Here is a 27,759-nt window from a genome sequence, read left to right on the forward strand (position 1 = left end):
GCCAATCACGGGTTACGGGAAAGGTAGTAAGGAAGTTACACCAATTCCAAACCTAGAGCTAGAAACACTTCCAAAGGCAGCTAAGTTCACCACTCCTAACTCGTCTGATATAACAACTCTGCACCATGTCTGAATGCAAGAAGGTTTGCATCGTTGGATCCGGCAACTGGTATGTGGGACGTTACTGTGTTTAATTTGTGCCGGGTTGCATGACGTGTCCCTGGAAGGGTCGTTTTTCACTGGTGGACCTGCGACTCCAAATTGCAGAATGTAATTCAGAACCGCTCCCTGTTTGCTCCATGCTGCTAGCTCGGAATGTGATATTGCTATCATTGTCGCCAAGAGGATTCGATTAAGAACATGAAACTGTAAAGAACTATAAGTCTGGTGTCTGGTAGTGATAGTCATATGGATTATCATGGTGATTCTTCATTGTGTGAAGATTATCCAGTTGTTGAACCCTAATCCCCATTTTCTAATTCATTCTTCATCCAGAAATGATTGTTAAAGGGTATCATTATTTCTTTATGATTTCTGCTTGTTGGTAAGATTAAGGTAATCCTACCCTTAACAACTTTCTTCAGTTACTGGCTCTCACAATTCCATCCTGCATTTAGTCCTCTACCTGTTAAATCAAGGTACTTTATCTGGTTAGTAAATTGATCCGGAAGCCATTTCACCAATTTTCTGAAACAAAAGGACACACCTGAATTTGGTAATTATAATTGGTTTCTAAGACCTGGTACACCTGATTATAAGGACTTTCAGATATTATACATACATAATACTAGGATTAAGTTAAAAAGAAAACATAAGGCATACCTGTTGCCAGGATACCTGTAGTTGAAGAGATCTTTTAAACCTAAAGACTGCTGAGGGTTTGCATGCTCGTTATTGCAGCCAAATTATTTCAGCCCTGATGAAGGGTCTCAGCCTGAAATGTCAACTGTTTATTCATTTCTATGGATGCTGCCTTACCTGCTGAGTTCCTCCAGCATTTAGTGTGTGTTGCTCTGGATTTTCAACATCTGCAGGATCAGTTGTTTTTATAATTATTTCATTATTCAGTTAAGACAGCAGCCCTCCCTCAGTGTCAGCAAAACATGAGCTGATCATTGATTACAAGAACTGGAATGGACTACACTTTGTTGTTTGTATTAATGGTGTTGAGGTGGAGTTGGTTGAGAGCTTCAAGTTCCTGGGTACAAGTATCACCAACAATTTGTCATGGTCCACCATGTGGACATTATGACCAAGCAAGTACATCAGCATCTCTCCAACCTCAGAAAGCTAGGGAAATTCGAATATATTCCCAATTACATCCCAGGTGGCACGGTGGAGATGCATCTGTACCAAAGGAGGTGTAAGGTGCTCTTTCCCTCCAGTAGACATGGCACATAATGATAGTGATGCCCCAATGACCTTTACCAACTTATTTCAGAAGCACCATAGAAAACATTCTATTCTGGCAACTGCTCAGCCCAAAACTCTGAGAAATTGCAAAGACTTGTGAACACTTCCCAGCCAATCACATAAACCACGTTCTCCTCTATTGACTTTCTCCACAATTCCTATTGCCTCAGGAAAGCAGCCAACAAAATTAAGGCCCTTTTTCTCTAGTCATTCTCTCTTCTTCTCTCTCTAGTAGGACAGAAAATACAAAAGCTTGAAAGCACCTACCAAAAGACACAAGGACAGCTTCTACCTCACTGTTATCAAACTCTTGAATGGACCTTTTAGACCAGGGGTTAACAACCTTTTTCATGCCTTGAATGCCTACAGTTAACAGAGGTGTCTGTGGAACCAGGTTGGGAACCCCTGCTTTAAACTAAAGACCTCTTGACACACCATCATGGCTCACCCACTTGCTACTTCTGCTGCACTTTTTATGTGACTGCAACACCATATCCTGTTTTCAATTTTTCTTTTTGCTACTTTAATAATGGCATCATCTGCCTCAGTCACACGCAAAACAAAAGCTTTTCAATATATCTTGGTACTTGTGACAATATTAATCCTGTCACCAGTACCTTTTATTGGACCCACACACAGTTGCAGTTGTCGCACCTTATCTGTAGGATTATGAAGATGTGGCAATCTTTCCATAGGAGCTTCTTGGGTGATGGTGTGAGATTCTCTTTCAACAGAGCACATCAGAAAACTATAAAGGCAAATGTTGATGTGACTTTAAGAATAATCCTCTCCCCTTAAATATAATGGCGTGTATTTTTCAGAACTCCATTTAGTTATAAAACGCAGAAGCTGTTAGTGATGGGAAATCTGGAGTACTTTTCAGTCTTCCTCATTCTTCCGCCAAAAAATTGAGTTACCCAAGTATACAAATGTTTACTTTTCACCGACTGTCCTGTATCCACTTACTGTATTGATTCCTGGTTAAATAATATTTTAAAGTTAATTCTGAAATGGTTTCAAACCACAACAACACATTGAACTATAATTATAATTCCTTCTAATTTATCTGCATTTATTAAAATTTGGATTTTTCTTCACCTCTTCAATTGTTCTATCATTGATAACCACACTTTCTACTGCCTGGGCCTTTAACTCTCTCCAAGCCTCTCTGTACTTTACCACTTTCTCCTCTTCTAGGACTGTTTCAAAAGCTAGTTGTTTGAGCAATTCTGTGGGCTAATTGCTCCTTGTTTGTGGCCTCATGACAAATGTTCTTCAATACACACACATGAAAAAACTTGGATATTTTTCTACTTTACACACCTTACCCCTGTTCTACTGCTTAGACTGAAATGTGGTTGTGGAAAGTTAAATTAGTATTTACTGACTCTGTTATAACTGTCACGTGCTTCATAATTTTGCAACAAGTATAGAACTGACATTGCCACAAAAATGAGGGGAGAACTGTTTAAAGTAAGTTTATTATCAGATTACATATATGTCACTGTATACTTCCCAGAGATTCATTTTCTTGTGGGCATTCTCAATAAATCTATAGAATACTAGCCATAATAGAGTCAATGAAAGGGAGCCCAACTTGGGTGATCCCCCAGAGTGCAGAAGTCAGCAAATAGTGCAATACAAAAAGAAAGAAATGCTAATAATAATAAATGAATAAGCAATAAATATTGGGAACGTGAGATGAAGAGTCCTTGAAAGTGAGCTCATTGGTTGTGGGAACCAATGGGTGGTGCGCATCAATAAGTAGTTACAAAGTTTTATCTTAAGAGGTTAATCATCCTTTTCATTTCAGTGTCCATGGTATCTTAGTGCCAATACATCAAAGCCTTCTCTCCTGTTGCTTTTGGAAAATTGGGGAAAATGTACACATTCCATATGTTCCAGCTGGCACCACAAATTATGTTGTGGCACATCAATATCAAAAATGTCAAAATTACTTCATTCCCAGAGCTATCTTTGGTGGTGCATAATGATGGAGAGATTGATGAGGTTAATTTTGACCTGTTATATTTGATGTATATGTTGCAAGTGTAACAAACTTTTCTCTGACTCTTTCAGGGGATCTGTTATTGCCATAATTATTGGCAAAAATATTGTAAATTTGAAGCAGTTCAACCCTACTGTTAAAATGTGGGTTTATGAAGAGATGATAAATGGAAGAAAACTCACAGAAATAATAAACACAGAGCATGAGAATGTTAAGTATTTGCCAGGTCACAAGATTCCAGAAAATGTGGTAAGTCACAGAGCTGCATTGATGAAATACTTCATCGAACCTAAGATAGTTTACCAATTGTTCCTCAGACCAGGTGTAACTCTGGCATAGCTAACCTGATTCAAAGTAAATTTACTAACAAAATGCATTGTCAGCATATGTTACCCGAGATTCATCTTCTTGGGGGTATTCACAGTAAATACAAAGAAACATGATGGGGTCAATGAAAAGTTGCACACAAACCAAGATGGATAAGCAGCCAATATGCAAATAATAACAAATTGTCAAAATATAAAAATATCCAAAATAATAATAATAATATTGAGAACAAGTTGCAGAGTCCTTGAAAATGAATCCACCAGTTGTAGAATTAGTTCAGTGTTGTGGCGAGTGAAGTTATCCATTGTGGCTTATTGGTCATTAATAAGGTGGTTAAAAAGGGGTATGATATGCTTTCCTTTGCTAGCTAAGCATAGGATGTATAAGCAAGGAGCCATCGCTGCCTGTAAGAAGTCTGTACATTCTCCCTGTGACCACACAGGTTTCCTCTGGTTGCTCCAGTTTCCTCCCACAGACCAAAGATGAGCCAGTTGGTATGTTAATTGGTCATTATAAATTGTCCTGTGAATTAGGCCAGGATTAAACCAGAGGTTGCTGGGCGTGCGGCTCAAAAGGTCTGGAAAGGCCTATTCCACACTGTATCTCAATAAATAAATGTACCTCATGATGACAGTACTCTTCAAGGACCTTTTAAAAGCATGTATTTGTATAGATTTTCCACAAATAAATGAGAGGAGTGTTATGTTTAATGAAACTGTAACACACATTATTGAACTCCAAAACCTGCACACAAAAGTGCACTAAAACTTGTTAATAAAAATGTCATCACATTAGGCCAGCCTCTTAAACTGAAACCCAACTCAAAGTCGGTGGTTGTGAATTATGTACATTTCTCCCAGTTATGTTACCCTTCACAGGACCCAGAGAATTCACTAAAATCAGCATTAGCTTGGACGAGCTGCCTGGCTGGGGCCCAGTTTTTCATGGGTGGAGGAACCGTAGGTGCCTCTAGCTCATCCAGAGTGTGTTGACATGCTCGTAGTCATGACTTTGTGCCAGGAACATGGTCGTGGAGTACTCCAAATCTTGGTGGGCCGGTTTAAGGCAATCTACTGAAATATGCTCATGTTTACCTCTCATCTATGATAAAAGTCTTTTTTCCCCCGGTCCAGAATGTGGAATGGGTCATTGTAAGGGGGCCTCAGTGGATGTCCGTGTGCATCATGGTGGATGAAACCAAACAAGGCAGAATGTAGGTCAAAGGAACCAAAGAGTAACGTACACCATGATGGGAGGTAGGAATAGCTGAAAAGTTATTAAATTTACTGAGGAGGGTGGAAAGGTGTGGAGAGGCTGACCAGGTGGTCATGGGACCAGGAATGAAATCACCCGGCACTCTTAATGCCTGCCGTCTATCATCTCTGCAACAGAATACTGCAGATCCTCTTTTGAAGCTGTTCTGAGCCCCAGCAGAACCCACGGGAGACGATCATGCCAACACTCATCCATCAGGGAAGCCCTCAGAACAGCCCTTAAGGAGCCATGAAACTGCTCTCAGAGGCCATTGGACTCTTGGTAATACGCTGTGGTGTGATATAACCTAACGCCGAGGTTCTAGGCCATCATAGCCCAGAGGTCTGAAATGAATTGGGTACTGTGGTCAGAGGAAATATTAGATGGTGTTGCAAACTGAGCAACCCTGAAGCTGATGAACGCCCAAGCCATGTCTGTCTCTCCGCTGTGGATGTCCTTATGTTAGGGGCCTTGCTGAGTGGGCTTATTGAGGTAGAGAAAGGAGGAGGAATGATGCCCCACTGTGTAGTTGAGTGTAGACTATCAGCAAGCTCCCTATCATCCATCACGGGTGCATTAGTGAGGGCTATGCGAACCTGATCAGGCAGTTGCTCCATGAAGAGCTCTTTAAAAATAAAACAAGAATGCTGATTTCCCAGGAGAGGGAGTATGTGAACTGTTGGCTCCGAAGGCCTAATATCGCCAGACCGGGTAAGGAGAACAACTCAGATCCTGGTCCGCTCAGACCCTGATAGTCCAAAAGTCTGTTAGAGGCGAGTTTACGGGGATCGTTATTTGTCATGTTCAGGTGTGTGTTCAAGCAGACTCACCACTCTCACAGTTGTGGAGTTGCTGAGCAACGCTACCACATAGTAGAATTTGGTGTCGTCGGTGATGATTTCTCACAGAACGAACTGGGCCTCAGCTTGTACAAACCAAGGAACGGCATTTTGCTCCCAAAGCTCTGGCAGTTTCAAAGCGACTGCGTTGGCCAACCTGTTCAATAACTCTGGAATCGTCCTAGAGCATCGGGCTCAGCAATACATGTTTTTGCAAATGAAACGAGGTGAGGCATCTTATGAAACCCGTAACGCATTTTATCGAACTCCAAAACCTACGCGTACAAATGTGCTAAAACTCCTTGTGTAACATTGGCGATCTTTCAAGAATCACTTGATTCTGACATGAACATGGAGGACTGGAAAATTGCAAATGTCACTCCATTCTTTAAGAAGGGAGGAAGGCAAAAGAATTGTTGGAGTGTATTATTAAGGATGAGGTTTTGGGTACTTGAAGTCTAATGATAAAATAAGTCAAAGCATGGTTTCTGTAAAAGGAATTCTTGCCTGACAAATCTGTTAGAGTTCTTCCAGGAAGTAACAAGCAGGGTGGACAAAGGAGAGGCAGTGGATGTCATTTACTTGGATTTTCAGAAGGCATTTGATAAGGTGCCACACATGAGGCTACTTAACAAGATAAAATCCTGTGCGTACAGGAAAGATACCGGCATGGATAGAAGAATGGCTGAAAGGCAGGAGGCTGGATATGGGAATAAAGGGGCCTTTTCTGGTTGGCTGCCAGTGACTAGTGGTGTTCCTCAGGGGACTGGGACTGCTTTCACATTGTTTATCAGTGCTTTAGATAATGGAATTGATGGCTTTGTGGCAAGTTTGCGGATGATCTGAAGATGGGTGGAGGGGTAGGAAGTGCTGAGGAGGTAATGTGATTGCAGCAGGACTTAAACAAATTGGGAGAATGGGCAAAAAAAAAAGTGGCAGATGGAATACACTGTTGGGAAACGTATGATAATGCATTTTGATAAAAGGAGCAATAGTGCAGGCTGTTATCTAACTGGGGAGAAAATTCAAATCTCGGAGGTACGGAGGGACTTGGGAGTCCTCATGTAAGACTCCCAGAAGTTTAGTTTACAGGTTGAGTCTGTGGTAAAGAAGACAAATGCAAAATTGGCATTTATTTCAAGGGGAAGAGAATATAAAAGCAAGGAGATTATGCTGAGCCTTTATAAGACACTAGACATACTGCACTTGGAGTATTGTCAACAGTTTTGGGCCCTATATCTCAGAAAGGATGTTTTGTCATTGGAGAGAGTCCACAGGAGGTTCACGAGGATGGTTCCTGGAATGAAGGGGTTAACATATGAGGGGCATTTGGCAGCTTTGAGCCTGTACCACTGGAATTCAGAAGAATGTGGGGTGATCTCATTGAAACTTACCAAATGTTGAAAGGACTAGATGAGTTGGATGTGGAGAGGATGTTTCCTAAGGTAGGGGTATTTAGAACTAGAGGGCACAGCCTCAAAGTTGAGGGATGACCTTTTAGAACAGAGGTAAGGAGAAATTTTTTAGCCAGAGGGAAGTGAATCTATGGAATGCTTTGCCACAGATTCCTGTGGAGTCTAAGTCCATGGGTTTATTTAAAGCAGGTTGATAGTTTCCTGATTGGTCAGGGCTTCAAAGGATATAGTGAGAAGGCAGATGTTTGGGGTTGAGTGGTATCTGGGATCAGCCATGATGGAATGATGGAGCAGACCCAATGAGCCAAATGGCCCAGTTCTGCTCATGTTTTATAGTCAAATATTGGGTCCATGTTTACTGATAAATTAAGGTAAGATATTGTGGAGAGAGAGCTGAACTTGTCTCCCTGAGATGAATTCATATAAAGTAATGTTTTATGATGACAGTACACATTAAGATCGTGGAGGAATAAATTGATATCCCTAAGTACAGGCTGATGAAGCAGCCCTAGTTAATAAGAGCAGATTAAGTCAAGACAATAGATGACAGGTGGTGTAGTGGCACCCGGGGTTCAAATTTGGCCAGATCCTTGCACATTTTCATTTGTGTTGGGTAGAGCGTTGAGTTAGCAACTCAGTCTCATAAAAACAGACAAAAATGCTAAAGAAACAGCAGGATTGCCACTTGATGCACCACAAGGCGCGGGAAGGAACAGTAATAAGTCAAGACAGTATCTGCCTTTGGGGTGTCCACAACAGCAGGACAATTGGGAGTTTCAAATGCATGTAGAGTGAGTTGCATTTTACTAAATGTTAATTAAATTTAAACATTTACTTCTAGATTAAGAGTGTACTTTCAGATTCTCCTTGCTATAGTCTGACCTGTATGAAAATTATTTCTTGTTTTACAGGTGGCCGTGCCAAATATTGTGGAAGCATCAGATGGAGCAGATGTATTTGTCTTTGTTTTACCCCATCAGTTTATTGGAAAGGTTTGTGATGAAATAAAAAATAATATGAAGCCTGGTGCGATTGGAATCTCACTGATAAAGGTAAAGGAGTCCTGTAAAGTGTATGAACAATGACTATTTTCGAACGATTGTTTACTTATTTTTCCTTCCATTGTCTTATTCAACCGTAATTTAGTACAGCTTATTTTTGCACTTCCTGACAGACCTTCTGATACTTTGATGTCATCTTTTTGAGTTTTAAGATGCAATCCAGTTTCTTTCTGCTTTAATCATTGAGATCGATACAATGATCGTAAGAGGAATAGGGTTTCAGGTAGCTGATGCGTAGAGGGGAGTATTCTTGTTCCCGAGTCAGATGTTTGCAGTTTAATTTCTCATTCCAGTGCTGAGTAGGGCCTTCAAGCATGCCTCTCCAGCAACCCCTGACAAACCCAATTAACCCTAACCTAATCATGAGACAATTTACACTGCGCAATTAACCTACCCCCATATGTCTTTGTACTGTGGGAGGAAACCGATGGACCTGGAGAAAACTTCTGCGTTCCACAGATAGGACATAGAGACAAAATGGCACTGGAATTGAACTCCAAGCTCTATAGGGTCGTGATAACCGCTACACTATTACAGCACCACGACTAGTATATCAAGGCTAGCGTGCTGGTAAGGCACTGAGGAACTGCATTTTTCAAATTAAGTTCCTGTTTACCTTCCAAGATCTGTATAAGAGAATTGATGGCAATATGTAAAGTTTAGAGAAATAATCCCAAGTGCCCTGGTTTGACCCTTGACTCTGTGACAGGTTTGCCTGGAAACTGATGTCAGAAAGAAGTGTTATTGTGCAGTACCTTTTGGGGAAAATGGCAACAATTCTTTGTCCATTCTATTCTGTTAAAGCTGAAAGACTGGGGAGCAAATTCAGAAATTGGAGGTGCAAAGGGACTTGGGAGTCCTAATGCAGGATTCCCTAAAGTACGGGTTCCCAATCTGATGCCCATGGATGCCTTGCTGAATGATATCGGTCCATGGCATAAAAAGGTTGGGAGCCCCTGCCCTTAAGGTTAACTTGCAGGTTGAGTTGGTAGTGAGGAAGGCAAATGCAATGTTAGCATTCATTTTGACAGCACTAGAATACAAAAGCAAGGATGTAATGTTGAGGCTTTATAAGGCATTGATCAGAACACACTTCAAGTATTGTGAGCAATTTTTAGATCCTTATCTGAGAAAGGATATGTTGGCATTAAGGAAGAGCCAGAAGAGGTTTTCTAGAGCGATCCTGAAAATGAAAGGGTTGACGGATGAGAAGTGTTTGATGGCTTTGGGCCTGTACTTGCTGGAGTTTAGAAGAATGAGGGAGAGGTCTCATTGAAACCTACTGAATATTGAAAAGCCTAGGCAGAGTGGATGTGAAGAGGTTTTTTCTATACTGGGGGAGTCTAGGACCAGATGGCGCAGCTGCAGAAAAGAGGGATATCTCTTGCAAGAGAAGCAATTTCTTTAGCCGTGAGTGGTGAAACTTGTGGTTTTCCTTGCCACAGAGAGCTCTGGAGGCCAAGTCATTGGATCTATTTAAAGCAGAAGTTGATAGGTTCTTGATTAGTAAGGGCATCAAAGGTTACAGGGAGAAGGCAGGTGGATGGGGTTGAGAGGGAAAGTAAATCAGCTATGATGGAATGGTGGAGAGCTTCAACTAGCCAAGTGGCCTAATTCTATTCCTATGGTATTATTTCCCACCTGATTCTAGGGGTTGGGGGACAGTATTTACGGAGAAAGTGATGCTCAGAAACGTGGAAGACATTGGGTGTTATTGGGACAGATGGTGTTGAGTACCTGAATATTATGGATCTTAATGGTCCATTGCCTTCATGTGGAAAGATTGCTGATTTGAAATTATTGCCTTGTAGAGACATTAAGATGTGAGATCATAAGGTTGGAGGTGAATGTGTTTGGGAGTTGGGGCCTGGGGTGAAGGGATTTGGGAAGACATTGCAGGGGTGGAATAAGATTGTACTGTGGTTGGCGAGAGTTGTGATAGACAAAGGAATGTATGTCTGCATTGGGATTTAACTTGAGTAACAGCTGAAAATCATTATTAAAGTTTGGGAGTATTAAGTATGACCAATGATGGGTGGTGGTAGGAAAATTTAATCCAATTTCTGGATTTAAATTCTATCAGTCACACAAAGTATAATCTTGACAATAAGAATGTGGTAGCAATATAATTCAACACAAATATTCACCAACATGTTCCGCTCAGAAACAAAAACAGTTTATTGAAAGCGAAGCATTCATTTTTCTCAGCTAGTATCTGTCATTTACAAATTACTATTTGTGATTTCATATTTTGTAATGTAAAAGCTATACTTCAATAGCAATTTATCAGCAGAAAATGTTTATTTTGTGGTTTTTAGATGGTTAAGGCAGTGTGAACCGCTGTCTTTAATTACATTTTGTTTTTTTAAATGTGTTACATAAAGCATTACCTTAGTACTTTGAAACAGTGTAAGATTATTTGAATCCTATTCTTCCTCGGACTTCGAAAGACTACTACTACTATTCTTAATATAATAGCCTGCTTGCAATTCCACCATTGTTTCTGATAATGTGTTATTGTTGGTGTACAATCTTCCTGTATATCTCCTAAGGAATGGCTTCCTTTTTCCTGCTGAATCAATTATTTCCAAAAGTTATTTGTAAGTGTAGAAAACTGAACTACCAAAAACTCCACAGGATCTTGTGAATTGTGACTTTTTGAACAGTGGATGCCATGTTGTTGGCAATGATTTCCATTATTAGATAATCCTTATTTATCACTCTGCCTCTAAACTGCATGGAGAAAGTTTTAGGTGAATATTGGTAGCTCAGTTTGAGGCGTTTGATGTTGCAGCGTTCGCAGAGCTTGGCAATTAGCTTGCAGACGTTTCATCACCAGGCAAGGTGACATCCTCAGTGCAGAGTTATTGGTGTTTCTCTCTGGGAGTGCATGTTGTCATGTTGTTCACACTCGTACCACCCTCTGACTCAAAAAGTTCCCCTCCTTAGGGGTTCGTAGGTGCCATCTATTTTGATATATTTGTTTACAGAGTTTTCAGAAGAGAACCATGCTTCAACAATTTCTCGTGCCTGCTTCACGTTTGCCTATGCCAGAACCTCCGTGGTGTCCCAGCTAAAGTGGTGTCCTTTTCAGTCTTCGTGTGCCAAGGTCTACGGCAGTGCCTCATGTCTCCGTACCGCCACTTTGTGTTTCCATTGAGAGTTTACATCCTGTCTCTGAAGGCCAACAGAAGTGGTAGCTACCTGGACTGAGGCAAGCGAATGGGGGCCTATATAAACGCAAGAATTCCCAGAGAGAAAAACCAACAACTGCGCACTGAGGACGTCACTTCGACTGGTGATGAAATGTCTACAAGCTAATCGCCAAGTTCGGCAAACACCACAATATCAAATGCATGGAAGAAATGCTCCAAGAAATGCTTAGAGTTTCTGATGAAACAACTTAATTTTCTCAAGCACTTCCTTCAACAGTATCTTTTATATCAAGTAATCAGAACTGTCCCTCTATCCTTTTAAAAATATATTTCAGTCTTTAGAATTAAAATTTCACCATCTAGGATTTGGAGATATTTCTACACTCGTAGCTTGGAATCTTTTTCAGTTCTCTCAGAGAATGAGAATGTACCTTCATGTGGAAATGTCAAAGTGTATGATAGATTTGGATTCCATGGGAATTGAGGAATATAGGGTATAGAGTGAGAAAGTGGAGTTAAGAGTTAAAAATTAAACTGGAAAGGCTAATAATGTTACAATACATAAGCTTTTGACAATTTTTAATAGAAAAGTCAATTTAGCTTAACTGTACAAAACTTCATTAAATGTATTTAATTTTACAGGGTATTGATGAAGATTTGAATGGTCTGAAGTTGATATCCCACATAATTCATGAGAAACTTGGTATTGAAATATCTGTATTGATGGGGGCCAACATTGCTAATGAAGTGGCTGATGAAAAATTTTGTGAGACGACAATTGGTAGGAAATATGATATCATTGTTCTTGCATTCCAATTCTGACCTTATAAACTCTTTTTTTTGTGTAATTTAGTCACATTGCATAGTAAAGTCTTAAATGAATTCTAATTCATCGGTTGAACTCGAGATGACAATTGTATCAGAGTATTCTGCCTTGAAGTATCAGAGAGGCTGGCTACAGTTGCAGTCAACATGGTTTCTCAGGAAAATCTTGACTGACAAATCTGTTACAATTCTTTAAAGAAATACTGTAACAAGCAGAATAGATAAAGGAGATGTACTGCAGTGCACTTTGTTATAGATAAAGGAGAATTGGTTGATGTTGTAAACAGGATTTTCAGAAGGCCTTTGACAATTTGCCACACATGAGGCTGCTTACCAAGTTACAGGAAAGATTCTAGCATGGATAAAGCAGTGGCTGATTGGCAGAAGGCAAAGAGTGGGAACAAAGGGAGCCTTCACTGACTGGCTGTTGGTGACATTACATTTGCTGTATTCATGTCTGTAAACTTTCATTCTTGTCTTTTTCTAACTGTTTTTTGATTAGGTAGCAAGTATATCATTACAACATCCTGAATGTTACATAATTCTGTCACAATGTGAACATTGTAAATCCTTATGTTGAAACATTTAAAAAGCTTTCTCAAGTGGTTGTTGAGTGGGATCTGATGCTTGTACATTTTTATCTGTTTCTTCAGGATCCAAAAATAAAACTCATGGGAAGATCTTTAAGGAGCTGATGCAGACTCCAAATTTCAGAATTACTGTGGTGGAAGAATGTGATACGGTGGAAATATGCGGTGCGCTAAAGGTAGCTGATCCATTATTTTTAATCGGTACTTGAAAATAAATGAAGAGAACTGGAAATCTGAGGTAAAAACCAGCAGATGCTGGTGACCCTGTCGTGGTTACTTGAAATGACCAGGAGATGCAGATGATCCTTCGAGAAGTTTAAACCTTTATTTGCAAACAAAGGCTGAGGCAATCAATGAACTTGTCACCGAAAGCCCACCGAGCTCCGGTGTACAGCATTCTTTATAGTAATTTCTTATCTCAGTTACATTTCGGTTTCATCAGCATACCCAATCAATTTTTAGTTGCATATCATCTATACATTAACTAATCAATCGCTTTTGACTAACTCTCGATACGCCACCAGTATTTCTTTCCAGTTCACATCTTGGGCCTCATTCCTGGCCACGGTTGTTTCTCAGTCAGCCTCCCTTAACCTCCCTCACATTACAGTTCCTGTTCATAGCATCCTGTCCGCCACCATTATCTCTTCATAAGCCATTCTATTGTATAATATATGAAGTACATTTCAGCTAATTAGTGCTGCTAAGGATAAACAGATGTTCTTTAACTGCCATAGTATGTAGCTAAGAGAATACAAGGTATCTAGTAAAACAATACATAGTAAAATGTGTCTAATAAAATAATACATAGTAATATTCAGTACATAGGAGTGATTACATAGTATCACTATGTAAATAGCTGGTACATAGTGATTACATTGTATAGTAAATAGCTGGTACATAGTGATTACATTTCAGGTACATATTTCTCAATAACCCTCATCACATCTGGCAACATTTTTGTATATATGAGAGAAACAAGGTTAATGTGCTAGGTATTAGGTCTCTCATCAGACCTGGGGAACATTTTCAGTTTATAGTGTAATCAATAATTCATTGCCAAAGAACAGGAATTCTCTTTAGAGAGTTTTAATCGACTTGGTTCACTTTAGAGATCTTTGATGCAAGGATACTTAGAAGCTCAAATCATATCCATTTGCGTGATTCTGCACTGTTCATGTATAGAAATACAGGAAATGGGCGGCACGGTAGCATAGTAGTTAGCACGATACTTTACAGAGCCAGTGACCTGGGTTCAACTCCCACCATTGCCTGTAAGGAGTTTTTACGTTCTCCCCATGGCTGTGTGGGTTTTCTCTGGGTGATCCGATTTTCTCCCACAGTCCAAAGACGTGCCTGTTTGTAGGTTGATTTGTTATAGTAAATTGTCCTATGATAAGGCTAGGGTTAAATCGGGGGATTGCTGGGCAGCAAGGCTCAAAAGGCTGGAAGGGCCTATTCTATGCTGTATTTCAATAAATAAAAATTACAAATATTATGATAAGACATACATTTTGAAATCTGAAAATGTATCCTACTTGTAATTTGAATTACAAAAAATATAAATCATAATATTTGTTAGACTTGGAACTAATTTGTGAATATCTATTTTCAAAGATGTCTCCTCTTCCCTCTGCCATAACAGAGAAAGAGTTCCTCTTGTCCTTCCCTACCACCCCATCAGTCTCCACATCCACCAAGTACATCTTTACCTCCCCACACTCTCCACTTTCTGCAGGGATTGCTTCTTCCATGATTCCCCTTTACATCTGTCCCTCCTCACTAATCTCCCTCCTGGCACTTACCCTTGCAAGTGACCAAAGTGCTACACCTGCCCATTCACCACCTCTCTCACCTCCATTCTGAACTCCAAACACTTCAGCTGCAAACTTGCTGTGCTCATTTATTGCACGCAGTGTTCCTGCTGCAGCCTCCTCTAGATTGGTGAGACCCGTCATAAATTGGGGGACCACTCTGCTCCATCCACCAAAAGTGGGACTTCCTGGTGGCCCACCATTCCTATTCCTGTTCCAACATGATGGTCCATGGCCGCCACTTGTGGCACATTGAGGCCACCCTCAGAGTGGAGGAGCAACACTTTATATTCTGTCTGGATAGCCTCCAACCTGATGGCATGAGTATTGATTTCTCCTGGTTAAAAAATATTCTTCCCTCCTCTTCCCTCTTCGATTCCCCACTCTGGCTGATTGCACATCAGCTTAGTTCTGCTTGATCTGACTAACCTCACCAGTTTGTGTTCATTGATGGTGTCTATCAGCGGAACACGAATTTCCTGAAAAGCTAATGGTTAGCAAATATTATTTAAAGTTAACCTGATTATTTTGTTGGGAGTTGAGATTGCAGGAAACTTGATTTTAGAAGGAATGAGAAATGGTGTAACATGGGAGTATGACTGAAGGTTATAGCACAGAAATAGACCTCTGGCCATCTAGTCCATGCTGAACTATTATTCTGCCTAGTCACATTTACACCCACCTGAACCATAGCCCTCCATTCCCCTCCTATCCATGTACCTATCCATAGATATCTTAAGTTTTGAAATCAAACCTGCACCTGCCACTTCTGCTGGCAACTTGTTCCACACTTGCACTACCCCCTGAGTCAAGAATTTCCCCTTCTTAGGGGTTCGTAGGTGGCATCTATTTTGATATGTTTGTTTATGGAGTTATCAGAAGAGAACCATGCTTCAAAAATTTCTCGTGCCTGCTTCACGTTTGTCTGTGCCAGAACCTCCACAGTGTCCCAGTTAAAGTGTTGTCCTTCTTGGACCTCGCGTACTGAGAGCAGTGGCAGTGGATTGTGTCTCCGTACCGCCAGTTTGTGTTCCCGTAAACGAGTTGAGAGAAAATGTCCTTTCTCCACAGGAAACCCTACACACCACGCTGCTTTAGTCAGTGGTCTGTACTGGTACCTTAGTTTTTGAGACAAGCTTCTTTAACATTGCCATTGGCTTGTGAGTGATTGTGATGCCATGAGATTCGAGCAGTTGAGTTGTCATTCCTGATGGTCTTGATGTAGGTCAAGGCCGTGCATTAAGTAAGGTCTGCGTGATTTTCTTTCCTTAGTAAGCATCTTCTGATGAAATTCAGTGGGTAACCATTGTTCTGGAGCATTTGAATAAGTGCTTCTCTTCCCTGGCTCAAACCCAGCTACCAATATTCACCACCGTCATAGACTTGAAAGCTATCAACATAATTCAGGTGTTTGTCCTCCAGTAACTTGTGGGATTGTTGAGGTGGTGTTGTTAGGGAGTGCCAGTTGCGATAAATCATGACCTTTGTGCTCACATGCTCTTTGCTCCTTTAGTGCTCTTGCTTTCAGTCACATGTCTGTCTGGTGCAGACTGCAGCAGGGTTTTCGAGAGAATGCTAATTAGTGCATCCACTGGTTTGAATTTGGGAACTAGTACTTCAGCTGCCACACAACACGCATGAAATGCTGGAGGACCTCAGCAGGTCGGGCAGTATCTACAGAAAGAGATGAACGTTCAGTGTTTCAGGCCAAGACTCCAAAATGTGGATAGTTCCTTTACCTCTGTAAATGCTGTCTGACTTGCCGAGTTCCTCAAGCATTTTGTGTGTGTCAGTCAAGATTACCAGCAGCTGCAGAATCTCTTGTGTCTTCAATTGTCACGCCAGTTCTGTGCAGCCAGAAGCAAAGCATAGAACCAAACTCTTGGAGGCTTTGACAGATTGAACTCAGTCCCCCTCTCGGGTGGTTTGACAGTAGAACCACTTCATTGTACTGCCCAAGGCTTAGTTACCACCTGGACCATGCTGCTTAACCTAAGAATGCAGCGGACCAGTGAGCTCAACTTCACTGCCAGGCTTAAAAAAAGCAGAGACTGTAGTCCCGAGTCTCTGGCAAGAGGCTGGTTCTGACCATTCTGGAATGACTCTCCTAGTCACACTCAGCCTTCCCTGAACTTTAGTTTCTGTATTCGGCCCAGTACTACCTCCTTTTCCAGCATCAGTCTTCCCTGCTTTTTACCCATCTCAAAGCTCCAAGCAAACTTATTATCAAAGTACATGTATACAACTCTGAGATTCAATTTCCTGGGGGCGTACTCAATAAATCCATTATAGAATCAGTGAAAGATAGTACCATCTGGGCATTCAACCTGTGTGTAAATGCAAAGACGAAGACAATAATAATAAATAAGCAATAAATGTCAAGTACATAAATGAATAGTCTTTGGAAGTGACTCCATAGGTTATGGAACCATTTCAGTGATGGGGTGAGTGAACTTGTCCACTTTGGTTCAAGAGCCTGACTGTTCCCGAACCTGTGGAATGAGTCCTGAGGCTCCTGTACCCACCTTCCTGATGGCAGCAGCAAGAAGAAGTTGAAGTTTGAAATGAACTAATTTAATTAAGTATAAAAACAAGGAAAATGGGTTGGGAGGAAAGAATAGTAAGGAAGGCGAGATAGAAACAGGAATAAGCTTCGAAGTAAATTTATGATCAAAGTACACAGTATACAATCCTGAGATTCATTTCCCTGTGGACGGACTCAATAAACCCTTAGAATAATAACCATAACAGAGTCAATGAAAGGCCATACTAACTTGGGTGTCCAGCCAGTGTGCAAAAGACGATAAACTGCAAATGCAGAAAGAAAGAAGTAATAAATAAGCAATAAATATCATGAACATAGGAAAGTACTCTGCACCCTGCTTATCACAGGTATTTTTATGGATAGCACATAGCCACTCTGCAAGTTGTTTGGTGTGATATGTTCAGCCTGAAAAGATAGTGGAAGTAGAAGCTGTCAGCGTGTTTATAAAGTGTCTGAACGGACATTTGAAGAGCCTGTAGTCATGCGCAACGCGCTACTAAAGAAACACACGGAGGCAGAGAGAGCTGAACTCAAAATGCCTTTACTGATTCAAAATTGTGTGCTTAAGTGTCCCCTCCCATGGGCCCCTGCAACCCGCGGGGCGGACGTGACGTCAGACTGACCCCGGAAGGTCCGCTCTGAGCGGGTAGTTACAAACGCGCTACTGCGTGTCTGCCCGCGGCTCCCGATGGCGGTTCGAGTCCCGCGTGTGCAGGCTGCCACCCCCCCACCCCCCCCAGAAACGTCCATCAGGAGAGTGGAGCCCCCAGTCTGTGCGGCTTGCCTGGATGGACGGACTCGCCGGCGCGGTGCGGGTACTCTCACTGGTTGCTCAATGTCCACGTGTGCTGGTTTGAGGCGGTCCACTGTAAAAGTCTCTTCCCGGCCAACGTGGTTCCGTTGTGCCGGATCACCTTGAAGGGTCCCTCGTACGGCCGCTGTAGAGGTGACCTGTGCATGCCCCTGTGAATAAAAACATACTCACAGTCTCGGAGGTCTTTAGGGGTGAAGGACGGTGTGGGACCATGCCTGGAGGTTGGGACCGGTGCCAGGGTCCCTACCTTGTCCTGCAGCCTCGTTAGCACTGCTGCTGGAGTTTCTTCTGAACCTTGGGCCTCAGGTACGAACTCGCCTGGGACCCTCAGGGGAGCGCCGTAGACCAATTCCGCCAAGGAGGTGCCCAGATCCTCCTTGGGGGGCCATGCAGATGGCCAGTAGGACCCAGGGAAGCTCGTCTGTCCAGTTGGAGCCCCTGAGGCGCGCCATCAGGGCCGACTTGAGATGCCGGTGGAATCGCTCTACCAAACCGTTGGACTGGGGATGGTACGCTGTGGTGTGATGCAGCTGGGTGTCCGGGAGCTGTACCAGTGTTGTCCACAAACCAGACGTGAACTGCGCCCCTCTGTCGGAGGTGATGTCCGTTGGGAGGCCGAAGCTGGTGATCCAGTTGGCAATGAGCGTCCTGGCGCAGGACTCAGTGGACGTGTCTGCGAGTGGTACGGCTTCTGGCCATCTGGTGAACCTGTCTACCATGGTAAAGATATACCTGGCGCCCCGGGAGACTGGCAGGGGCCGACAATGTCCACGTGGATGTGTTGGAATCTCCTGTGCGTCGGCTGGAACTGCTGGAGGGGAGCCTTCACGTGTCGCTGGACTTTGGCGGTCTGGCAGTGTACGCAGGTCCTGGCCCAGTGTCTGACCTGTTGGTGCAAACTGTGCCAGACGAATCTGTCCGCTACCAGCTTGATGGACACCAGGACGGACGGGTGGGCCGGGTCGTGCAGCGTGTCGAACACCCGGATGGATGGGTGGGCCGGGTCGTGCAGCGTGTCGAACACCCGAACGGACGGGTGGGCCGGGTCGTGCAGCGTGTCGAACACCCGAACGGACGGGTGGGCCGGGTCGTGTCGAACACCCGGACGGACGGGTGGGCCGGGTCGTGTCGAACACCCGGACGGACGGGTGGGCCGGGTCGTGTCGAACACCCGGACGGACGGGTGGGCCGGGTCGTGTCGAACACCCGGACGGACGGGTGGGTCGGGTCGTGCAGCGTGTCGAACACCCGGACGGACGGGTGGGTCGGGTCGTGCAGCGTGTCGAACACCCGGACGGACGGGTGGGTCGGGTCGTGCAGCGTGTCGAACACCCGGACGGACGGGTGGGTCGGGTCGTGCAGCGTGTCGAACACCCGGACGGACGGGTGGGTCGGGTCGTGCAGCGTGTCGAACACCCGGACGGACGGGTGGGCCGGGTCGTGTCGAACACCCGGACGGACGGGTGGGCCGGGTCGTGCAGCGTGTCGAACACCCGGACGGACGGGTGGGCCGGGTCGTGTCGAACACCCGGACGGACGGGTGGGCCGGGTCGTGTCGAACACCCGGACGGACGGGTGGGCCGGGTCGTGTCGAACACCCGGACGGACGGGTGGGCCGGGTCGTGTCGAACACCCGGACGGACGGGTGGGCCGGGTCGTGTCGAACACCCGGACGGACGGGTGGGCCGGGTCGTGTCGAACACCCGGACGGACGGGTGGGCCGGGTCGTGTCGAACACCCGGACGGACGGGTGGGCCAGGCCGTGCAGCGTGTCGAACACCCGGACGGACGGGTGGGCCAGGCCGTGCAGCGTGTCGAACACCCGGACGGACGGGTGGGCCGGGTCGTGTCGAACACCCGGACGGACGGGTGGGCCGGGTCGTGTCGAACACCCGGACGGACGGGTGGGTCGGGTCGTGCAGCGTGTCGAACACCCGGACGGACGGGTGGGTCGGGTCGTGTCGAACACCCGGACGGACGGGTGGGCCGGGTCGTGCAGCGTGTCGAACACCCGGACGGACGGGTGGGCCGGGTCGTGTCGAACACCCGGACGGACGGGTGGGCCGGGTCGTGTCGAACACCCGGACGGACGGGTGGGCCGGGTCGTGTCGAACACCCGGACGGACGGGTGGGCCGGGTCGTGTCGAACACCCGGACGGACGGGTGGGCCGGGTCGTGTCGAACACCCGGACGGACGGGTGGGCCGGGTCGTGTCGAACACCCGGACGGACGGGTGGGCCAGGCCGTGCAGCGTGTCGAACACCCGGACGGACGGGTGAGCCAGGCCGTGCAGCATGTCGAACACCCGGACGGACGGGTGGGCCGGGTCGTGTCGAACACCCGGACGGACGGGTGGGCCGGGTCGTGTCGAACACCCGGACGGACGGGTGGGCCGGGTCGTGTCGAACACCCGGACGGACGGGTGGGTCGGGTCGTGCAGCGTGTCGAACACCCGGACGGACGGGTGGGTCGGGTCGTGCAGCGTGTCGAACACCCGGACGGACGGGTGGGCCGGGTCGTGTCGAACACCCGGACGGACGGGTGGGCCGGGTCGTGTCGAACACCCGGACGGACGGGTGGGCCGGGTCGTGCAGCGTGTCGAACACCCGGACGGACGGGTGGGCCGGGTCGTGTCGAACACCCGGACGGACGGGTGGGCCGGGTCGTGTCGAACACCCGGACGGACGGGTGGGCCGGGTCGTGTCGAACACCCGGACGGACGGGTGGGCCAGGCCGTGCAGCGTGTCGAACACCCGGACGGACGGGTGGGCCGGGTCGTGTCGAACACCCGGACGGACGGGTGGGCCAGGCCATGCAGCGTGTCGAACACCCGGACGGACGGGTGGGCCAGGCCGGGTCGTGTCGAACACCCGGACGGACGGGTGGGCCGGGTCGTGTCGAACACCCGGACGGACGGGTGGGCCGGGTCGTGTCGAACACCCGGACGGACGGGTGGGCCGGGTCGTGTCGAACACCCGGACGGACGGGTGGGCCGGGTCGTGCAGCGTGTCGAACACCTGGCGCCTCCACGCTGCTGGAACCACAGGTCGGAGTTTGCCGGTAGACATGTCACACAGGAGTCGATCTGCTGCTGGGCCGAAGGAGACGTCCTCCAACTGGAGCCCCGAAACGGCGTTGTGGTAAGCCGGGATCTCGGTGTCCGACCGTTGTGCTTCTGCCAGTGCTGCGTAGTCTATTCCTGAGGACGATATGCCTCTGAGTGGAGGCAGGGGCGAGACAGTGTGTTGGCAATGACGTTGTTCTTCCCTGCGATGTGGTGGACATCCGTGGTGAACTCTGAAATAAAGGACAGGTGTCTCTGCTGCTGAGCCGACCATGGGTCTGATACCTTGGCCAGTGTGAAGGTGAGGGGCTTGTGGTCCGTATACACGGTGAACTCCCTTCCCTCGAGGAAGTACCGGAAATGCCGGACAGCCAGGTAGAGCGCTAGCAACTCTCTGTCGAAGGCGCTGTACTTCACCTCTGGTGGCCGTAGGTGCCGGCTGAAGAAAGCTAGTGGTCGCCACTGGTCCTCGACGAGCTGCTCCAGTACTCCGCCGACTGCCGTGTCAGAAGCGTCGACTGTGAGTGCCATGGTTACATTGACTCTCGGGTGCACTAGGAGGGCCGCCTTTGCCAGCGTCTCCTCAGCCTGCTCGAACACCTCCGTGGACTCTGCGTCCTGTGCCACTTCCTTGGCCTTGCCGGCCATCAGGCTGAACAAGGGTCTCATGATGCGTGCCGCCGCCAGCATGAACCGATGATAAAGGTTGACCATCCCTACGAACTCCTGCAGGCCCTTGACCGTGCTGGGCTTGGGGAACTGGCGGATGGCCTGGACCTTGTCTGCTAGAGGAACTGCGCCATGTTGGTTGACTCTGTGGCCCAAAAAGTCGATCTCCGTCAGCCCGAACTGGCACTTCACCGGATTGATTGCCAGTCCGTGGTCGCTCAGGCATTGGCAGAGCTGGCGCAAATGTGCCATGTGCTCTTGGTGCGAACTGCTGGCCACCAGGATATCGTCCAAGTAAATGAAAACAAAATCCAGACCACGTCCCACCGAGTCTATGAGCCTTTGGAAAGTATGGGCTGCATTCTTGAGACCGAAAGGCATCCTCAGGAATTCGAACAAGCCGAACGGGGTGATGAGGGCTGTCTTGGGCAAGTTGTCGGGGTGCACTGGGATCTGATGGTATCCCCTGACCTGGTCGATTTTCAAGAAGATGGTCGCTCCGTGCAGATTCGCTGTGAAGTCCTGGATGTGAGGTACCGGGTATCTGTCGGCAGTTGTGGCGTCATTGAGCCTTCTGTATTCTCCGCAGGGCCTCCATCCTCCTACGGACTTGGGCACCATGTGCAGCGGGGATGTCCACGGGCTGTCTGAGCGGCGAATGATTCCCATCTCTTCCATCGTACGGAACTCCTCCTTGGCGAGTTGGAGCTTGTCGGGTGGGAGCCTGCGAGCTCGGGCGTGCAGTGGCGGCCCTTGCTGTGCATGGGGGGTGGGGGGGTCGGCCGTGGAGAACTGCGGGGTGACTATGGAGGGGAATTCTGCCAACACCCTGGCGAATTCGTTACCCGAGAGGGTCACGGAATCCAGGTTGAGGGCTAGTAGCTTGGCTTCTCCGAGCTGGGAAGTCTGGAATGTCTCGGCGTGGACTAAACGCCGGCCTTTTAGGTCGACCAGGAGGCAGTTGGCTCGTAGGAAATCTGCCCCTAGTAGTGGCTGTGACACCGCTGCCAACGTGAAAGTCCAGGTGAAATGGCTGGACCCGAAATGCAGTGAGATAGTTCGCGGCCATACATCCGAATACTGGTGCCATTTGCAGCGGTGAGTTCGGGGCCTGGGACCCCGTTACAAGTGTCCATATTCGAGGGGGGGAGTACGCTGACTTTGGCCCCGGTGTCAGAGCTAAAGTGTTACGAGCAATGTTTCCCTAATGCTTTTTTTTTAAAGCTGCAGAGGCCAACCATTGCTCTGAGCCAAAAAATTTTAACATGGCATGAAAACTGCGGCACTTCAAATGTTAATGTTTTTAGATGCCATCGGCTGACTGTTTTTTAGCAATGAGCTTAAAATTTGTTTGTTACAATTTGCAACAGTGTTATAACTTGAAACACTGACAATGTAAATACATTGTTGCTCTAAAATGTTTCAAAATAAAGTGTGGTATGTTTAGTATTTTGAAAATTTATGGATTGTATCAATTAACAATTACAAGGTATTTCGAAATTATGTTGGTGTAATTTCAAAATTATATTATAATTTCAAACTTATAAAGTCAAAATTACATTAAAATAATTTCAAAATGTTATTAGCATTATATAAAATTCCAGCTGCATGTCAACAACAGCTCTGTGTGCGGGAGCATTTCAGTTACACATGTTGGAGAGAACGCTGGTCATGAGCTAAAATCGACTTTAAGGGATCTGCTTTCTATGCTCAATACTGCAAGTATCAGCTCATGAAAATAGAGTTCCTACAAGCTGCAGAATAATTGCATCAAAAGGCTACCTTAAAGTGATGTAAAACATTGAGGTAGGGGTTGGGCTTGATTCAGTTGTCACTCCCATGTAATGATTGTTCCTGATTTGAATTTCTAATTTTTCTGAACTTTTTATAGAGAACTACCCACATATTTTTACTGGTGTATAATACTACTTTTAAAACCTTTCTGTCTGGGAGTCCCTTACAAATATTTACAGTAGGTGTACCGAATGGCTGTGTGGTAGTGTAGTGGTTAACACAACAGCTTCACAGTACCCGCAACATGGTTTCAATTCCTATTGCTATCTGTAAGGGGTTTGTACGTTCTCCTCATGACTGTGATTCCTCTGGGTGCTCCAGTTTCCTCCTACAGTCAAAAGGTGTACTGGTTGGTAGATTACTTAGTCATTGTAAATTGTCCCGTGATTAGGCAAGGGTTAGACTTGTTGTTGTTAGGTGGTGCCGTCGAAGGATCTATTCTGCATTGTATCTGAATAAAATAAACTAAAATAAAGATTCCCTGGAAGTTCTGACACATTCCTGGGGTCCTCTGTACTTAAAATCTTCCATAGTAAAATGTACTTTTAATATCCAGAGTTTATATTTCACTTGGAGGTTGAGGGGATTTGCTGTGTCACCAAAGACTCCAACAGATTTCTACATGTGCACCCTGGAGAGGTTCCAATGTACAGGATCAGAAGAAAGTTCCGGAGGGTTGTAGACTCAGCCAGGTCTATCATGGGCACCAGCCTCCCCACTGTCGAGGACGTTTTCAAAAGCTGGTGCCTCAAGAAGGTGGCATCCATCATTAAGGGTGTTCATGATCCAGGACGTGCCCGCTTCACATTACTACCATTAGAGAGGAGGTGTAAGCCTGAAGAGAGACACTGATTGTTTTAGGAACAGCTTCCTCCCTTTCCATCAGATTTCTGAGTGGGCCATGAACCAATGAATACTGCCTCATTATTTTGCTGTTTTTGCACTTTTAAAAATATTTCTAATTATAACTTGTAATTTTTTGTTACACTACTGCTGCCATCAAACAACAAATTTCATGACATACTGAATGTCAGTGACAAAAAATCTGATTCTGAAATTGGTAAATAGAAATAGTTCATTTTTGCTCTAAAATTCTATATTTTTTGCAAGATACTTGGTGATGTAGTCTGCAAATGTTAAATTTGATTTGGTCTTTTTCAAACTTCATTAGTATGTACATATACTTGAATTATGTTGCCTCATGGGTAAATGATTCCATGTGCAAGGCAAATTTTTGAAGTTAGATAATTTCTGTTTACATTCTTTCCAGAATATCGTGGCTGTTGGTGCTGGCTTCTGTGATGGGCTTGGCTGTGGTGATAACACTAAAGCTGCTGTTATTCGTTTGGGATTGATGGAAATGTTAGCATTTGCCAAGTTGTTTTGTGAAGGATCAGTTACATCACCCACTTTTCTGGAGAGCTGTGGAGTAGCAGATCTTGTTACAACTTGTTATGGAGGCCGCAACAGAAGAGTAGCGGAAGCCTTTGTGAAAACTGGCAAGGTATGAATTAGTTTTTGGTACTGTGTTTTATTTTGTCTTTGTGTACTTTTACATATTTGAGAAATTTTCTTGTTATAATAACTGATTCATTCACTTTATTCATGTGAAAATGTAAACCAGGTTTTGTGTTTTGCTGGAGAAAATTGTGACGTTTTATTGATAATGTTGTATCTGGAGTTGCACTACTTCCAACTTAGCTGCATAGTATATTTGAGGATATTTACTTCCTGAGTAATATTGGACATGTACATTTTACAATGTTTCCCTGTATCTGACCCAGTCTATTGAAGTACTGGAGAGGGAGATGCTGAATGGGCAGAAGTTGCAAGGTCCTCAGACTTCTGAAGCTGTTTACAAAGTGCTCAAGCAGAAGAACTTGGTCAACAAGTAAGTACTTAAGCAAACTTTTATTACAGTGTAAGAAACAATGAGAAGGATAGGCTGCTTGGCCTGTTTTCTGCCTGCATTTCAATATAATCATGACTGATCTCTCTAGGCCTCATCCCCTGCGCTGATTCTCCTTAACCTTCAATTCCCTGAATTTTCAAAAATGCATCTACTTCCTCTTTAAATATAGCCCCCGCAACCCTCTGAGATAATAAATTGGTTAATGAATCTGTGATTAAAAGCAACTTCCATTCATATTGCATCTTTAACATGGTAATTCATCCCAGTAAAAATAATCAAATTTTGCACCATGCTACACATTGAAAAATTTTGAGAGATGGCTCAAAGTTTGATCATAGAAATAAAATACCAGGTGAGACACTGAAACTAGTGGATATAGAAGTGTTTTATTTAACAGGCATCATGTTGAGACACTTTGAAACAGAGACCTCCTTGATCCAATATTACATGATATTTTATATGCTAAAGATTAAGTTAACAGCAGGACAATTCTATTCTTACAATGTATCTACAATGCCTCCTTAGAATTAAATATAATTTTCAAACACTTCCACCTACACAACAACACTCCAGACAAACAAAATGTTAATCAGTATTGTCTGGTTCAACTCCAGGGATACTATTATTCAGGGCGGAATTTAAAATTCAACTACAATCCATGTTCAGGTCTGAAGATTGGTTGCTGGGGAAATTAATATTTGCTATATTCCACATCTCTAGAATACATCCTAATAGAAATGGAAATTATCTATGCACGGATTTCAGACTGCACATGTAAATAACATGCTGACTGTTACCAAAGATCTGTACAAACACTTAAAGAAGAATGATCCTGTCTCTGGAGAACGACATAGTGATTGTGATGTCTGTGCAATACCAAAAATGCCATTTACAGTACTGACAGTATGCTAGATTGTCAGATGCCATCTTTCATCGATGTTAAACTGAAACTCTGTTCTCTTGGGAAGATGCTATATGATTCTGTAACATTAGTTCAAGAAGCAAGATCTATTGCATTTCCTGCTTTATAACAGGGACTAAATTTCAAAATCCTGGTTGGGCACTTGGTGGTTGTGAAAAGTCTAAATATATTTTTTAAACTATGGATGAGCAAAAAACATTAGGTTTGCCAGTAATGCTGTCTATCTGGCATTGGAAAAATCAAGCAGAGAGCCTTTTCAGTCATGTCCATAGCCTGAGAATTCATTTAAAAAAAAAAAGTTTTTCAGTACTGTACCATGAAATCTCTGCAAGAGGTCGGAAAGATGTGTTGTAACAATCCTTTGTGGTATACAGTTAATAAGCTTCTAACCTTTGGATATTACAGATCCTTTTTGCTTGCTGTTTCAGTCTCAACTATTTCACTGACTTTTGTATTTTTACAGATTTCCACTCTTTGTTGCTGTTTACCAAATCTGTTATGAAGGCAGGCCAATCAGGGACTTCATCACATGCCTACAGAATCACCCAGAACATATGTAACTTAAGTGGATACCTGCAAATGCATGTGTATTCAAACAATATTTCATTTTTATAGGTAAAGTACATACACTGCTGAATAAGTCCTCTTAATGAACTAACCTTTAACAGTATGTTTTTAATATTGAAAATTATCAATTAAAATTTACCACCATTATCTGCCTTTTTAACCAGTCAAATTTAGCTTTTTGGTTATTTCAGAAAACCGTATCCCTAAAAATCTTCTTTAATTATTCCCTACTTTTTCCAGTATAACTTGATAGCGAACTATTTCTGTTAGCTTGAATGTTTTCCTATTAGCAAGTTGTAGACCAGGTAGAAAATGTCGGTTAATCTAAGATTCCAGTCTGTTTCATTTAGAAGGATTTACTTAATATCTGAGAAAAGTCCTGAAACATTATTCACATCATTTGCTGATTAATACTAATGTTTACATATAAAATGCTGATTTCTATATTCAGAAGCAAGTATAATTATGGCAAAAATTACACTTGTTTTCACATAAATGAGAACAATATTTTAAAAGCATTGTTGTAACTACAGTTTTTGAAAGAAACTCTTGTTTTTAAATAAGTTACCTTTGTGCTTTAATACAACAATCCAGTATGAGCTGGGAATCAATAACACATCAGATTTGTTATTTCAATTAATAAAATGTGTAATAATAATAATAATAATGGCTTTGCAGTGTTCCTTGGGTATAACTTGTACTGGATGTAAAATAATTTGAGATTCTGCAATGGCAAGTGTATTGGGGAACAGAAAATGTATAAAGAATTAG

The 27,759-nt window shown here is 44.3% G+C and overlaps 1 protein-coding gene across 1 annotated transcript; it reads left to right on the forward strand.

Annotated features, from left to right (window-relative positions):
- On the forward strand, positions 1-27,759 carry LOC140728585 (glycerol-3-phosphate dehydrogenase 1-like protein). The gene is made up of 8 exons (XM_073047547.1): positions 1-169; positions 3,493-3,670; positions 8,168-8,308; positions 12,115-12,253; positions 12,951-13,063; positions 24,858-25,091; positions 25,372-25,478; positions 26,885-27,759. Exons 1-8 carry the CDS (start codon positions 126-128, stop codon positions 26,979-26,981), a joined length of 1,053 nt encoding a protein of 350 aa, XP_072903648.1. The 5' UTR covers positions 1-125; the 3' UTR covers positions 26,982-27,759.

This window comes from Hemitrygon akajei, chromosome 5, assembly GCF_048418815.1.
Source record: "Hemitrygon akajei chromosome 5, sHemAka1.3, whole genome shotgun sequence".
Lineage (NCBI taxonomy): Eukaryota > Metazoa > Chordata > Chondrichthyes > Myliobatiformes > Dasyatidae > Hemitrygon > Hemitrygon akajei.